Source organism: Cotesia typhae, unplaced genomic scaffold (assembly GCF_013202065.1).
Source record: "Cotesia typhae breed Kobodo isofemale line unplaced genomic scaffold, CoteBio_Ctyphae contig_37, whole genome shotgun sequence".
In the NCBI taxonomy this organism is placed as follows: domain Eukaryota; kingdom Metazoa; phylum Arthropoda; class Insecta; order Hymenoptera; family Braconidae; genus Cotesia; species Cotesia typhae.
Window position 1 is genome coordinate 645,160 of NW_027423745.1, and position 16,480 is coordinate 661,639.

Sequence of the window (16,480 nt, forward strand, 5' to 3'; positions counted from 1 at the left end):
TACTCCGTAATTATTTTGGGCAGGTAAAAGACTGCCCTGATGCTAGCTTGTCTGTGTGCATACCCACATACAAACTAACATTTTTTTAATAATAATAATTATATGTTTAAATAATTATTTAGCTAAAAATAATTATCTCTATATTAATTGTTATTAACAATCTTCAACGTTTTAGTACTTATAATAATGTTTACTTATTAACAAATTTTTCTTATTGGTTCTATTATTTATTACTACAGTTAACAAATATATTATTGATTTTTATAATTGTTATTAATTATTAATTTTTAACTGTTATAATTAACAAGTTTGAAAATGACATATTATAATAAATATTAATATGTCGAATGTATATTAGTTTATAAATTCATTAATTTGTTGCTTTATTAATTAATTTATTTGTTATTTTATTTAAGTTGTTAGTTTATTATCTTATCCTCATTTGGTGTACACGTGACAGTATTGCAGCCCTGTACATTTAAACATTGGATTTTCTTTTAACTAATGTTAACTAAATAAGTAACGAATTTTACATTATAAAAGATTACAAAAGATACCTCAAACTATCATAAACCATTATTCCCAAACTAATTTACTTTTAATGGTTTATGGATCGTTTGGGGTCCAAGGTTTTATGTTATCTAAGAACCTTTTTGGATTATAGTGATAAAAATATTAGAGATAGTAAAATGCATTAGGCTATTTGTGTAGGCATTTTTAAGCAAATAACCCAAGTACTTCTGAAATAACATTACTAATATATTTTATGGTTCTGGGTTTTTTTTACCCATTAAGAAAGATAAAGTTCTTATCGGCTTTACTTGGGATTTTATGAAAATTTTCCCATCGACAGGAAAAATATATAAAAATTTGGCCAGATATAACAATGGGTTTGTCTGGAACGCTTTATAAACTACAACCAAAGTTCAAAGAACTTGCAAGAAAAAACACTATTCTTCAGGTGAAAAAGTAACTTATTTATGCTATTCCTCGAAATAAAACTCTAAGCTCTAAATTAGCATATATTTTGAAAAGTATTCCTGATCACTTTTTTAATCATCATGAGAACTGTGGAAATTGTGTAAAACGTGTTAAACGTGGAGCGTATAACGATATATTTAGCTAGAAAGTTGTCCTCAAAGAGCCTGAGCTAAAAACGCCTTTGTATTTTTTCTTCGGCCAATATACTAATAATGCTCACAAAATTGCGTTCGCTAGTTCAAGTCAAGCTAATGAGAGCGTCAACAATATAACGACTCATAAAGCTCCAAATAGCCAGTGTTATTCGATGAGCGAATCAAGTGATTACCGCTATGCTACTGCTGTGTACAGCAAGAATGGTGGTGAGAGTCATTTTCTGGTGGTCTGCAAGAAGACTGGAGGTTTATAATATAAATCAAACTGCGGCTTGACTAATGACAATAATGTCGATGAAGTTTTTGATACTAACATAGCATCAACTTGTCAAAATAATTTCCTAATAATTTTAGACCACTGTGATGTAGTTTACTTTGACTCGGAAACATTAGGTTTTGGCAAATCTAACGAGATTCTGCAAATTGCAGCGATGTTTAAAGAACACGAATTTAGTATTTACATCAATCTAACAAAAGAAATCTCTTCAGAAGCATTACTTCATGCTGGAGTATAAAATATTCCGGGTCAATTATGCTTGCATGCTTAGAAAGTTGGAGCAGTTCTCTTGAAACATGCATTGTCATCATTTTTAAAATTTTAAAATATTTTACCAAAATCTTGTGTGTTAGTTTCATATAATTCATCGTTTGATTCGTCATTTTAAGAAAAATAGCAGGGCTTAGTGACTCATTGTCATAATTAAAAAAAAGACTCGCTACTAGGATAGGTCGAGGTTAACTCAAACTTGGCACTTTAGCTGAGGACTTTTTGAAAATTGAACCAACCACGAAAACTTTCATAAAGCTTTTCATGAAGTAAAAATTTCGCAAACACTAGCAATGTCTGTTTTAAATATTGTAGAAAATTACAAAAATACTAAGTTATGGACATCATTATTAACTCATACGCGGGAAGAGGAGGAGTCGAAAATCATGCTGCTGCAATTAAAACCCGTAAAAACTGCTTTAACACCCGGTACTCTGAAAAAAGTAGCAATTGCAACATATATAGTTACAACTACGTTCAATAATCTTGGAGAAAATGACATTGATGTGTTAATACCGAGTGAAGAAAAAAATGCAAAACCTACAGTAACCAAAAATATGATATTATTTTTTCCGGATGACACGAAAAGTTCTAGTCTAATCAATTTGTATTTAAAAGTATATTATAGAATTTGAAAAACTGCGTCGAATGCCCCTTTCCCTTCTCCCTTCTACTGGTCCGAATCGGTTCAAACCATATTCAAAATCTAAGTTCAGTCAAGTCCTTTCAATTGGTGTCAACCGCGATGAAATCAGTCGAGCCGTTTAAAAGTTATGAGAGGTTTACACACACACACACACACATGTACATACATACATACATACATACACACATACATACACACACACATACACACATACATACATACATACATACATACATACATACATACATACATACATACATACATACATACATACATACATACATACATACATACATACATACATACATACATACATACATACATACATACATACATACATACATACATACATACATACATACATACATACATACATACATACATACATACATACATACATACATACATACATACACTACTGGAAAAAATTAAGAGATCAAAAAAAAATTCCAAATTTTTCGGTAGTTTTCAACAAGCCGTAACTTTGAGAGAAATGGTCGTACAGGAAATAAAAAAAAAGGAAATTGTAGCTCCAAGTGTATAGTTTTTGGATTAGAACTTCAAAATTTTGTAGCCTCCGCGGTTTCTGAGTAATCGTAGAATAACCAGCAACAAAAAAATTCTCAAAATTTTTTTAGTTTTTTTTTTTGGTCTACGGGCGTGGAAAAAATTTTTTTAGCTTAACCACCATAAGGATCGGATACTTTGTTCATTTAGCTTTAATTTCTTTTTTCAACACCCTGATATGTCCACTCCTCGCTGAGATATCGGTCTTCAAATGGAAAAGGATCTTTTTGTCTTTGATTATCGATATCTCAGCAACCAATGATCGCACAGAAAGTTAAAGGTGGGTTTCAAGAACTTGAATGAATTCCCCTTAACGACAGTCGACTGTTTTTTCCAAAAAAAATTTTTTCTTTCCGTCACATGAATTTGGAAATGCAACAAAAAAAGGGCTTTTAGTGGTTTTTTGGAAAATCAAGCGCTGGATCGAAAATATTGAGGAAACCACTAATGTTAAGTGTGCCTTTCACAGTTCAATATGTCCACAAAAACCCTACAAAGAATCAAATTAATCCAGCCAGCCGTTTTTTTGTTTCACTTGATCGAATTTTTGAAAAAATTAAAGGATCACGTTTTTGCTCTGAAAAGCTCATAATTTTAAAAATGAGAAAAAAATGGTTTTTTCGAGCTTTTTCCACATTTTCGTTCCAAAAGTGCTTAAATTTTCAAAAAAAAGAAAATTCAAAAAAAAAAAATTTTCAAAAAAAAAAAATTTTTTCGAAAAAAAAATTAAAAAAAAAAAATTTTTTTTGGAAAAAATTTTTTTTTAACAAGTTAAGGAAACTCAAAAAACCATCGCCCAATGATTTTTATCACCTTTCCACCGCTGCATTCCTTGATTCTACTGATCTCCTTTTAATTAAATTAATAAAAAAAGTTAATACCCCCAAAAGTTAATACACACACACACACACACACACACACACACACACAGAACCGTAAATCCGACCGCGCGACCTCCACGTGGTACGCTTTGGATAACGCTAATGCCGGCGGTAATTGTTTTTTTAAACTTTTCAAGAGAAAAAATTTCAAAAAAATTTTTTTTTTTTTTTCAATTTAAGCACTTTCTGGAACAAAAATGTGGAAAAAGCTCGAAAAAACAATTTTTTTTCTCATTTTTTAAAATTATGAGCTTTTCAGAGCAAAAAACGTGATCCTTTAATTTTTTCAAAAATTCGATCAAGTGAAACAAAAAAACGGCTGGCTAGATTAATTTGATTCTTTGTAGGGTTTTTGTGGACATATTGAACTATAAAAGGCACACTTAACATTAGTGGTTTCCTCAATATTTTCGATCCAGCGCTTGATTTTCCAAAAAACCACTAAAAGCCCTTTTTTTGTTGCATTTCCAAATTCATGTGACGGAAAGAAAAAATTTTTTTTCGAAAAAACAGTGGACAGTCGTTAAGGGGAATTCATTCAAGTTCTTGAAACCCACCTTTAACTTTCTGTGCGATCATTGGTTGCTGAGATATCGATAATCAAAGACAAAAAGATCCTTTTCCATTTGAAGACCGATATCTCAGCGAGGAGTGGACATATCAGGGTGTTTAAAAAAAGAAATTAAAGCTAAATGAACAAAGTATTCGATCCTTATGGTGGTTAAGCTAAAAAAATTTTTTCCACGCCCGTAGACCAAAAAAAAAAACTAAAAAAATTTTGAGAATTTTTTTGTTGCTGGTTTTTCTACGATTACTCAGAAACCGCGGAGGCTACAAAATTTTGAAGTTCTAATCCAAAAACTATACACTTGGAGCTACAATTTCCTTTTTTTTTATTTCCTGTACGACCATTTCTCTCAAAGTTACGGCTTGTTGAAAACTACCGAAAAATTTGGAATTTTTTTTTGATCTCTTAATTTTTTCCAGTAGTGTACATGGAGGGTAGAGTTGTTCGCGTCCGTAGGTTCTGCTTTTACACCCTACACGTGCTCTCCGGGTAGTGTCAAATGAACAACACCAACAACGATATGGAAATATCAGAAGATTTTCAAAGATCGTTTACAGTACAGAGGATGGATACCTCAGTGCCGACGATGGAAGGCGTGCAAACGGGCCTGAAGTCGTCTTTATCAAGCGACCGTTACGACGGCCGGGTGGACCCCATGGCTCTGCTGTCTAGAAATGTTACAGGGAGTATGGAAACAGCCCCGATGGAGGAGAACGGACAGCTGAACAACGGTCCTTCAAAAAGTGGAGGACCTTTTGCTCCTGTCACAAACCAAGCCTACCGAGGAAGGATTAACTCTGTCCCGACTGTCACCAGCCAACAGTCACCAATGGAGAGACTCGGCAGCAAGATTGAAGTGTTAGCCGACTTCATAAAGGACAACAAAAATGTCCATCATGACATCAGAAAAATGGTTACGTCTATTGGTACGGCATATAGGCTTGCCAACAAACCACCAACGACGACAGCGTCAACGACTTAAACATCTCCGAGTCGGAGCAAAAAACCACATCCACCTGTGGTCACTCCTAAGGGTTTACCACAGCAAGGAGAGGGCAACAACAAGAAGAGGCCGCTGTCCACGCCCAGCTCCACCGCAGAATTTGACAAACCAGCACATAAAAAGCCAGCCCGGGATGATACTTGGACGAAAATTACTTCGCAAAAGAAAAAGAAGGATAGAGAACAGAAGCCAGCGGCTCAATCTACTACAACCCAAAACCAGTCAAGCAATGATGGCTCCAAGAAACTGAGAAGGAGAAGACGAGAACTAAAGCTGTGCTTGTCCAACCAGTTGAAGGGCGAACATACGCCGATCTCCTCATGGAAATTAAGGCTAAGGTAAGCCCTGTCGAGACGGGCGTAGACACAAAGTCTATTAAAAAGACGAAACATGGAGGCGTTCTCCTTGAAATGTCTCGAAAGATCGAAGACAGTAAGACTTTCACCGATGCAGTAAAATAAGCCACTGCAAACATCGGCACGGTCAAGACGCTAACATCTACAGCAACGATCTAGATCCTCGACCTGGATGAAATCTCTACCGAGAGCGAAGTCCGTGAGAGCAAGTCCGTGTTCCGACAAAAACTGTCAAATATAGAAGATGCGGTCACTAAGTTCGACGGTGAAGTTATCGTAGCCGAAGACTTCAACGCTAAATCAGCTGAAGGGAACCCCTATAACTCCATCGTCATTTAGACCACTCTGTATGCTTGATATAGCTGGGAATCTGCTCGAGAAGCTCATTCAGGGCAGGTTACGAAACGACATTGACCGTGCCGGAGGCTTTGCCAGTAACCAACATGGCTTCCAAAAAGGACGATCAACAATTGGTGGGATCCAGAAAGTCATAGAGACAGCTAGAGAAGCATGGTCTGGCAGCCTCAAAGCTCGCAAGGTGTCTCTTGTTCTTACACTGGACATCAAGAACGCCTTCAACAGTGCGAACTAGGGTAACATCCTAGATGCTTTAGAACACAAATTTGATGTGGAGCCAGAAAATCTGAGAATAGTAGACGATTATCTCGACGAAAGAACGTTGATAGCGGAAACGATGGAAGGCCCACAAGAACATAACATAACGGCTGGCGTGCCGCAAGGTTCAATTATAGGGCCCGGCCTTTGGAACGCAGACTATGATGAGCTTCTGGAAATCCCGTTACCGAAACAGGTGAAACTCACGGGCTTTGCAGACGACGTCGCGGCTACGATAGTCGTTGACAGTGCAGAGGAGGCATAACTACTAGTCCGGGAAACCATCGATGTCGTCGCAAATTGGTTGGAGGAACATCACCTGCAACTCGCCAAGCAGAAATCTGAGATCGTCGTCCTGGCCCGACAAAAGTGGTTCCCAAAACCGTTCGTCGTAGACATGGGCGAGACAACACTGACATCCACGAGGGCACTGCGTTATTTAGGTGTAGTTATCGACGAGAAGCTGTCCTTCCGAGAACACCTTGAAAACGCCTGCATAAAAGCCAAGAAGGTAGTTTCCAACCTGTCGAGAATCATGACCAACACTATAGGACCACGAACCAAAAAAAAGGAGGGTGCTCTTGGAAGTAGTCCACTCAATATTGCTATACGGAGCAGAGATATGGGCGGACATACTTAGACAGAGGACTTATCGGCGCAAAATAGCGGCCGTGCAACGACGAGGAGCGCTGAGAGTTACTTGTGCCTGTCGCACGGTTTCAGAGGCAGCAGTACTGGTCATTGCGGGTGCTACACCTGTCGACTTATTAGCGTTTGAAAGAGCCAAGTTCTATGACGCTAAAAGAAATGGCGACAACTCTAAGGAGACAAAGATAATAATAATAAAGGAAACGCAACAGGAGTGGCAAGACCGATGGACGTCAGGAGAGACGGGCAGATGGACGGCGCGCCTGATTCCGGACATAAACGTCTGGCTCTCTCGACAACACGGGGACACGGAATTTTTTCTGACCCAGCTCTTGACAGGCCATGGCCAATTCAATGACTATCTCTTTAGGATGAAACTACACGACAAACCGACATGCAAATATTGCCCGGAAAAAATTGACAACACCGAACACACATTCTTCGAGTGTCCTCGGTGGAAGGACTACAGAAGCAGCACCGAAGAGATCATAGGCGCCAGGCTCTCCCCCTCCAGCTTGGTGACTTATTTGATCGAAAAAGAGGAAAACTGGTCAGCTGTTGCAGTTTACGCGCGGCGCCTTCTGAAAGAAAAAATCGCAGAAAGGGACCAGTAGCCAGGAGTAGCCGTCGTGAGACGCAGCACGGACTGGATTGAAGTAATGCTAACGCGGTTCCAATTCAGTCCTCCCCATACCATCTATTGGGAGAGGGGAAGAGGGATGTTTTTTTTTAGTAGGTAAAAATCTTTACACTACCGACCATCGATATCTGTCGTAAGATGGGCGGCAGAGTTAACGATAGTGGTGTCTTTTGAAGATCTTTTTTTCGTACCTCTTTGGGAAAAAAAAAAAAACATACATACATACATACATACCATGCATACATACAGACCACATCGCGGAAGTAGTCAGGGAAGCTTCCTGAGATCTTAAAATGTCGAGATCTGATCAAAACTCGATTTTGGCTAGACGGGTTGAAAACAATGAATTCCCGATTATTGAATATCTTCGATTTTCTTAGCGGGAAGTTAAAATATAGTGTTGTTCAAACTGCTATCGGACTTTTGAGCTCGAAGAGCTCAAAATCATGCAACAGCTATCTTTTTGGGCTCAGAAAGCTCAAAACATCTCATAAAGTATATTTTTGAACTTGAAGAACTCAAAAACATCATAAAAGTGCAATTTTAAGCGGTTAGATATGGAATTAGCGGTAAGTTGTAGGGATGGTCTTGAGGGTCGACCATTTTCCAGTTTTTTTTTTTTTATACTGTTATGTCCGAATGATGCATAAACAAGTAACATCGGCAAACAAAAACGAAAATGTTGTCTGTACTTCGGACCTAACCCGCTTACGGACATGTTTTCCAATCTGCCAAATTTGAATTGAAAGCCCGTTTAACCCGGTCAGCCTCCGGGCTTGAGTGAAATGCAGTAAACCCGAAATAAAGGTTGAAAATTATGAAAAAATGCATTCACAGCGATAAAAACATTTTTGTAAACCTGGATCAAGTATGATTTTGATGTATTCTAATTGACTGAATCTGGATCTGAACGTTTCTTAGCCCGTTGAGCCGTCAGACTTAAAAAATTGTTAAAGACCTTAAAAAATTTCAATTAATCGTGAAAAATCAAAATGATCGAGATGAAAAAATTTTTTGAATTCAGTTTGACTATGATTCTTATAGGTTTTGTTCCACTGAATTTTAATCTGAAATATTGTCGCATTAACGTTTAAAAAAAAAAAACTCAAGAAACTAAAAATATCGGAATATTTGCATACCGACAGCAGTGCAGCGGTGATACGCTCCCAAGGTTGCTTGCGCTTTTTGCATGGTTTTCGAAGCAGCTGTATTGGTCATTGCGGAAGCAACGTTCATCGACCTACTAGCGTTCAAAAGAGCAAAACTCTATGACGCTCAAAACGGTGAAGAATACATGAAGGTCGCAAGAACAAGGAGAAAGGCAGCAACGTAGCAAGAGTGGCAGGACCGATGGACATCGGAAAAGACGGGCAGATGGACGGCATACCTGATCCCAAACATCATCGTCTGGCTTTCTCGGAAGCACGGGTACACGGACTCCTTCTTCACCAAGCAATTGACTGGGACCGAACAGTTTAACGCCTATCTTTTTAAGAGGGGGCTGCACCACACGTCGACGTGTGAGTACTGTCCAGACTAAATCAACGACGCCGAACATACTTCCTTCGAGTGTGTACGTTGGGAGGACTACAAAAGCAGTACCAAAGAAACTAGGCACCCCGCTCTCTCCTGAGAGCTTAATAGCCTGCATGCTCAGAAAAAAAGATAACTAGTCAGCTGTCGCAGCGTACAAGTAGCGCCTTCTCAAAAACACAGAAAGGGACTAGTAACCAAGAGTAGGCGTCGTGAGACGCAACATGGACTGGATTGAAGAAATGCGAACGCGGTTCCGATCAAGTCTTCCAAACATGTAGTCCTGGTATACTAGTGTGGCCAGATCGTGCGATTTTTTACCCCCACTCTGTACCGCTTTCAATATAGTCAGATGAGAGTGTCCTACAAAGTGGGGATAAGAAAAGAGCACGATCTGGCCACACTATGATATACTTGAATGTATATAATCTCGTCTAGTATCATCAATCGTTGGAGTTTAGTCTTACCTCTTGAACACGCCTCTGAATGACTATTTTATGCCACTGATTATCATCGAATCTCATTTTCATAGGTTTTATATATAGATCCAAGCGGCCGTTGGTTAATACCATTTCTACTGCTGCTCCACCATCTCGAAGGGATACCATCAAGTAATCATTATTTTGACCTATAACACAAAAAAAACCACATCAATGCAAAGTCCAATACATTAAGATAGAGAACTTATTCAAAAACGGTTTATCGTCAAATAAATGTATTTAGTTTCCAATGTTTACTTGATAATCATACATTTCTGAAACTAGATCTATTGTGATTGAGAGAAGTAAAAATTTTGATAATCAATGATTTGAAATTATTTGATTCTAGACATTCTAGATTGTTACGCTCGTCTTATGCAATAAGTGACATGGCACAAGCAAAACGAAATAAGACTACTAGCCGACCCAACAGACGTTGTCCTGTACACACGTCATTAATTCGAAAATTCCAAACATTCTGCAATAAGCTGTGATAATCTGGACTGTTTTGATGAAAATTATAATCGTTTTTTAAGCACACTTCAAAACTCGCCGAACATCAATGTCTATTCGTAGTTAATAATTCGATTTGCTCACAACTTGAACGAACGCAATAATAACAAATAATTCCGAATATTTGTCTCAAATCGATCGCAGCACCAACTATCGGGACAAACTGAAATTAAAATAAAATGATAATTAATATTCGATGCTGCGATGGTAGCGCAGTCTACCGGATCCAATGGAAAACATTCCAAAATTAAAAACTACGTGCAAGTGAAAAATTAGTTAAATAAACATTTTCCAGTGGACCAAATTGTGAATCTAAACCATCCTCGAAATCCCTTGCTCACACAAACAAGTGCATCAGAATCGGTCCAGCCGTCTAGGAAGAGTCCAGTAACATACACACCCACACAAGAAATAAATATCTCCGAATTAGCTGACCTGATCTGTCTTAAAAACAAATCAGCTCTTAACCTTAAAAACCCCCATCGATCGCCACTAAAACGCCAGAATTGGTGGATGTATTCATGAGTGATCGTTGTCGAAGAGAATCAAAAAAAGAGTTTTTTTGTAGTAACTTCGAAATTTTTCATCAGATCAATTTTTTTGTTCTAAATTTTTTATAGAGCTTAAAAAACTACATCGATTGCTGCCAACTACGTGAAAATCGGTTGATTTATTCGAAAATCATAACAGTTTGAAAATTTTAAAAATAGTGTTTCGTTAAACTTCTATCAGACTTTTAAGCTTAGAGAGCTGAAAACTACATGGAAGTTGTATTTTTGAGCTGTTCGAGTTTAAAAACGTAATAAGCGCCATTTTGAGCACTTAATTACGAAAGTAGCGGGAAGTTGCAGGGATGGCTTTCAGGGTCAACCGTTTTCCTAATTTTTAACTTCTCGCTAAGAAAATCGGAGATTTTCAAACATCGAGAAGTAATTGTTTTCACCCTTTTTTGCTAAAATCGAGTTTTCACCAGATCTCGACGTATTAAGGTCTCAGGAAGCTTCCCTGACTACTCTTGCGATGCTTTGTGTGTGTGTGTGTGTGTGTGTGTGTGTGTGTGTGTGTGTGTGTGTGTGTGTGTGTGTGTGTGTGTGTGTGTGTGTGTGTGTGTGTGTGTGTGTGTGTGTGTGTGTGTGTGTGTGTGTGTGTGTGTGTGTGTGTGTGTGTGTGTGTATATATATAACCCTCTCATAACTTTTGAGCGGCTTGGCCGATTCAATTGTGGTTGGCGCCGTTCGAAATATCTTGACCAAACTCAAATTTTCAATGCAATTAAAACTGATTCAAACCTCTGATTCTGAGAAATCGCAAAAATAGAATTTCAAAAAAATTTTTTTTTCAAATAACTTTGAAACGGCTTTACCGATCGATTAAAAAAATTTATTAGCTTTTAACCGTGAAAAACTACGTCGATCGGCTCTGAGGACCTCAAAGTCGGTTTGTTGGCTCGAGAGATACCGTTAACGAAAAATTTGGGGACAAGTGGTTTTTTTCATATAATTTTGACATTTTGTTTCCGATCGTTCTTAATATAATAAAAAAATTAATAGAGCTTGAAAAACCAAGTCGATCGCTGTCGAGAACGTCAAAATCGGTTCAGTGTTTCAAGAGATATCGTTGATGAAAAATTTGGGAACAAGTGTTTTTTTTACATAATTCCGACATTTATTTTCGGATTATTTTCTGTACTCAAAACACTGCCACCAAAAAAGTCAAAGTCGAACAATGTGTTAAAAAATTATTGCAATTTAATAATTTTTTGAGCTTGACGAGCTCAAAAAAAAGTAGATTTTCGAACTTTACGCTCGAAAACAAACGAGAAGTTCCAGGAATGGCCCGCAGGGTCAACCGTTTTCTAGATTTTTTTAAATTTTGATTTTAACTTAACATTTGTAAAGCTTAGTATAATCTTAAAAAAAAATTAGATTATTATTTTTCTGGATCATATTCTACATCATATTTGAAATTTATATGTAAACGGAAAAGTTCTTAAAGCATTGAATTTAGAAATTGAAATAAAAATTGGAAAATCCAAAAGTGCACGACTCACAATGCTCATTTAATTATGAAATAATAATTAAATAAAGCGAATGTGAAAAAAATCATCAGACAGCTGAAATAAAATGACAATGCGCACGCGCCTCTAGTGGGATAAATTTCAATTGCACTCAATCAATTTTTTGAAAGTATGGAATTAATCTCTGTTGAATTATCTGGACAAAATTATCTTGCATGCAAAATATCTTGATTTCATAATCTAACAAGGGTATAATAATAAAAATAGTTGCTGAAATAAGACAAAAAAAATTATTTTATTACGAAGCACTCTCCAATGTTTCACATCATGAGTCGTACCATATTTTGGTAATTATATACAAGTGGGGTCAACCTATGTTGAGCCATGTTAAATTTTTTTTTTTAACAAATTGATCATCTTTTTTTCTTAAATTGTTCGTTTTTTATCGACTTTTCAAAAGAAAAACAATACATTGAAAACATCAAAAAAAGATATAAGAGAAATTTTGTCCAAAAACATGAAAGACAATTTTTTTCCGACTTTTAAAGGCGAAAAGGCTATCGAAATCTTAATTTTTTCCTTTTACAACATTTTTCATTATAAATGCGACGTATAAAAAAACAGAATCGAAAAAAATTTAAGAACGTTAGTTTTTCACCTAGTTATGGCCCAAAATGGAGTTGACCCCACTTGTAAATAATATCCAATACGTTTATATAATTACAGGCATACTTGTTGAAGAATCAGGTTTTTTTTTCCAAAAACGTGATCATGTGTATTCATAAAACAAAATGTTTATTCGACTATAACAAATTACATGTATTTTTTTAATTTCAACGTAGTAAAACATGAAACAAAATTTTTTTCAAAAGAATTTCATTTTTATGTGATGCCAGTCTTGTCGAGTTTTCAGACACTTGCTACAAAATCGTCAAAATAAATCCACTAAGGACTTGAAACTGCAATGTAATAATTTAAAACACCAATTGAAATTGCAGAAGCGAAAATCCGCATGCCTGCACCGAAAGGTAGTATTTATACAAAATAATTGATCTTAGTTTTTTAATAATGTTTCTATTTTTTTCATTACTTATGTAAAGAACATCGAGTTATCTCAATTGATAGATACGCAAAAGTTGAAATGCGCTGCTGTTGAAACTGAAGTAATTGAAAAAGCGATAGCTGACTTCCCGGAAGTTCAACAAAAAGCAGTACGAGCTTGTTTTGATTGTGCTAAATAAAGAAACTCTAAGCTAAGAAGATATGATGTCGAGTGGGTGTATGAATGTCTACTAATGCGAATCAAAAGTTCCGCGTTGTATGATCGTCTGAGAGAAAGACAAATTTTACCCCTTCCTTGTAAGGATACATTGAATTCATACATTCAAAAATTAGACAGTGCGTTTGGTTTCCCGAAAGCTATTTTTGAGACACTTGCGTACAGAGCTTCACGTATGGAAACTTATTCTAAAAGGGGTATCATTGTCCAAATTTTGATCACGCTTCTGCAGTAAAATTAACATTTCATAATTTGTAGTAGTTACTAACAATAAAAAATAGTCGATTTTGCTTATCTTTAAAGGCTTTATTTATCGTTACTGAACAAAGAGTTTCGTAACTGGCTTTAAGTTTATGCTTATTTATTTATTTTTTTTGTTATCTTGGAATTTCTCAACTAGTTTGTCTCTACTAGCTTTTTTTATGCTAAATAATTTTTGTCATTTATTGTTATTATTTGAATATTGTTATTATATTTTTTCATCAGGTACACTTTTTATTGACGAAGTAGCCTTGAGTGAAGGGGTGAAATTAAATTCGCGAACGATGAAATTGGATGGTTTTGTTGACTTAGGAGATCATACACCACAAAAGTACTTAAATACAAGAGTTGACCATGCTCTTGTATTCATGTTTCAGCCGTTTTAAGGCGACTGGGTACAAGTCGTTTGGAGCTTATTAAGTAAGAATTCTGTTACCAGTGATATTTTACATAAGCTTATCACAGAATGTATACTGCTGCTTGAAAAAGCCGGTCTTCAAGTTGACTGTGACTACTGATGCTGCACAATGGAATCGGGATGCCTGGAAACTATTTGGAATAGAAGACCAGAAATTCAGTTGTGAGCAGCCTTGCGATGCTAATAGAAGGTTATGGTTTGCATCTGATTTCTGCCATTTGTTGAAAACTTTTAGAAATGGAATAATTAAACTTCCTTGTTTTTGGGTAATTCAAAAATGTGAAAATGATATAGGTATATACTAATATAAAATAATTTTCAGACTCCTGATGGTATTGTTAAAATGCTCCATTGGCAAGTACTTCTGAAGCTTGAAGCATATGGAAAACCGAATATGAAAATAGATTTTAAATTATCTCCTAGTCATTTGAAAACGGAGGGATTTCAAAAAATGAATATGTTACTTGCAACGCAGGTATTTTGGAAATTATTATGTTCAACTAGGATAAATGCACCAATTATTGACCGATTAAGGTTTTCTTTTTCTATACTAAGCTATAAAAAAACTATTAACTTATTAACTACAATTTCTAATAGATTTTATTAAAGTTAAATACTTAATTAATAATAATTAATAACTATTTATACCAAAAATTAACAAAATTGTATTAATTTTGTTATTTAAATCTTGAAACACTAAAATCACCAATTATTGACCGAAGAAACCCAATAAATGACCGACCGTCTTCCAACTAATTGACCACTGAAAGAATTATAAGTAATTTTGTATACTTCATGTATATAATTAAATTTATTCAGTACTTTTGAAGTATTAACGACATCTGTAACGAAAGTAAACTTACAATATAATTTTAAATCGTACTTTTTAATAAAATAATAGCAATAATTAACAATAAATCACATTTCTTTAGGTCACAACTCACAAATTCATTTTGATGACGATCATTCTTCTGATTAACTTGAAATTTTTTTATTCTTCTTTTTTCCAATTAAAGCTTTTTTACTAGCTTGTAACTCTTTTTTTTTTTTTTTATTGCTTAGCAATTTTTTCTCTTAATAATTCGTTCCTTAATATAACCGTTTACTAAAAAAATTAGAGCAAAATAGAATTTAATAACAAAAAAAGATTTTAAGTATTATTTTAATTATAAATATACATTTTATAATCATTATTTTTATATTTACAAAACATTGAATGACTAAAGTACTTAAAACACTTGACAGATTTAATTTTAAAGTTGAGAAGTTTGTATTATAAATATACGGTCATCAATCGGATTTTGATAAAATGAGAGGAGTCTAATATATGACCGAATGAATTTTTTACTGGGTAAGCTGGTCAACAGTTGGTGCATTTACCCTATCTCAACTTTGAAATTTTCAATATATTTTTTTTCTTTATTATAGAAATATTTTTAAGGATGAAATGTATTTTTTTGATTTTATGGTTTTCAGTTATTTTCGCGTCAGTTAAGAATAGCAATGTCGATTTATAAAAATGATAATTATGAACTCCACGATCGCGAACCAACTATTGCATTCATGGCGAAAGTGGATAATTTAATAAAAGCAATGAGCTCTCGAACACCTGAAAATGCTTTACGGCAAAACGATGATTGCCCGATGAGAAAGGTATTTAAACTAATACTTAATAAATTTTTAATAATTGCATAATTCTAGTCTTTTGACATCAGCATACTAAGGCTGGATCAAAATAAACAGAACTTCCCGATTTTTCGATTTTCCTAGCGGAAAGTTAAAAATCACTAAACTGCAAGATATTAAGTGTAAGTAATAATAAAAACTAATGTGTTAAAATCAATTCCCTCAATGTTAATATATATTGTCATATCTTCTATCTCATGTATCATATAAACATATTTTAATGTATAAAAAAACAATTTATATCTAGATCTTGGTATCCCATTCACATTTTTAGATATCAAGTACTACTGCATCTATAATTCACTCAATGAAATTTATATCTGTCTCTTCTTCAATGCAATGTGTACAAAAAAATTTTTCATTATTCATTTATATTTCATTAATTCATTTTATAGGCCATTATTGATTTCGACCATTATCTTCGTGATTGGGAAATGAAAGCTAATGAAGAGAAACTTAAAAAGAAACGTAACAAGAAAAAGTCCAACATGGACAATACTGATGATTTCGCAGAAGAATTTGATTTTCCTATCACAACTAGTACATTAACTGGCTTTAAAATTACGTTAGGAACCACCCTAGAATTATCAAAGTTCTTGTATGATAGGTATCATTTTAATTATCTAATGACATCACGTTTAAATCAAGACGCTTTGGAGGTGAGATTAACAATTTAATTATTATCTT

General features: G+C 35.1%; 1 protein-coding gene across 1 annotated transcript in view; it reads right to left on the bottom strand.

Moving 5' to 3' along the window:
- The window catches only part of LOC141526874 (neurexin 1-like), a 703,605-nt gene that overhangs the window by 623,314 nt on the left and 63,811 nt on the right, over positions 1–16,480 (bottom strand). Inside the window, exon 2 of the mRNA XM_074242012.1 lies at positions 9,608–9,768. Within this exon, the coding sequence (XP_074098113.1) occupies positions 9,608–9,748 (141 nt within the window). The 5' untranslated portion in view covers positions 9,749–9,768. The remainder of the gene's footprint in view (positions 1–9,607; positions 9,769–16,480) is intronic.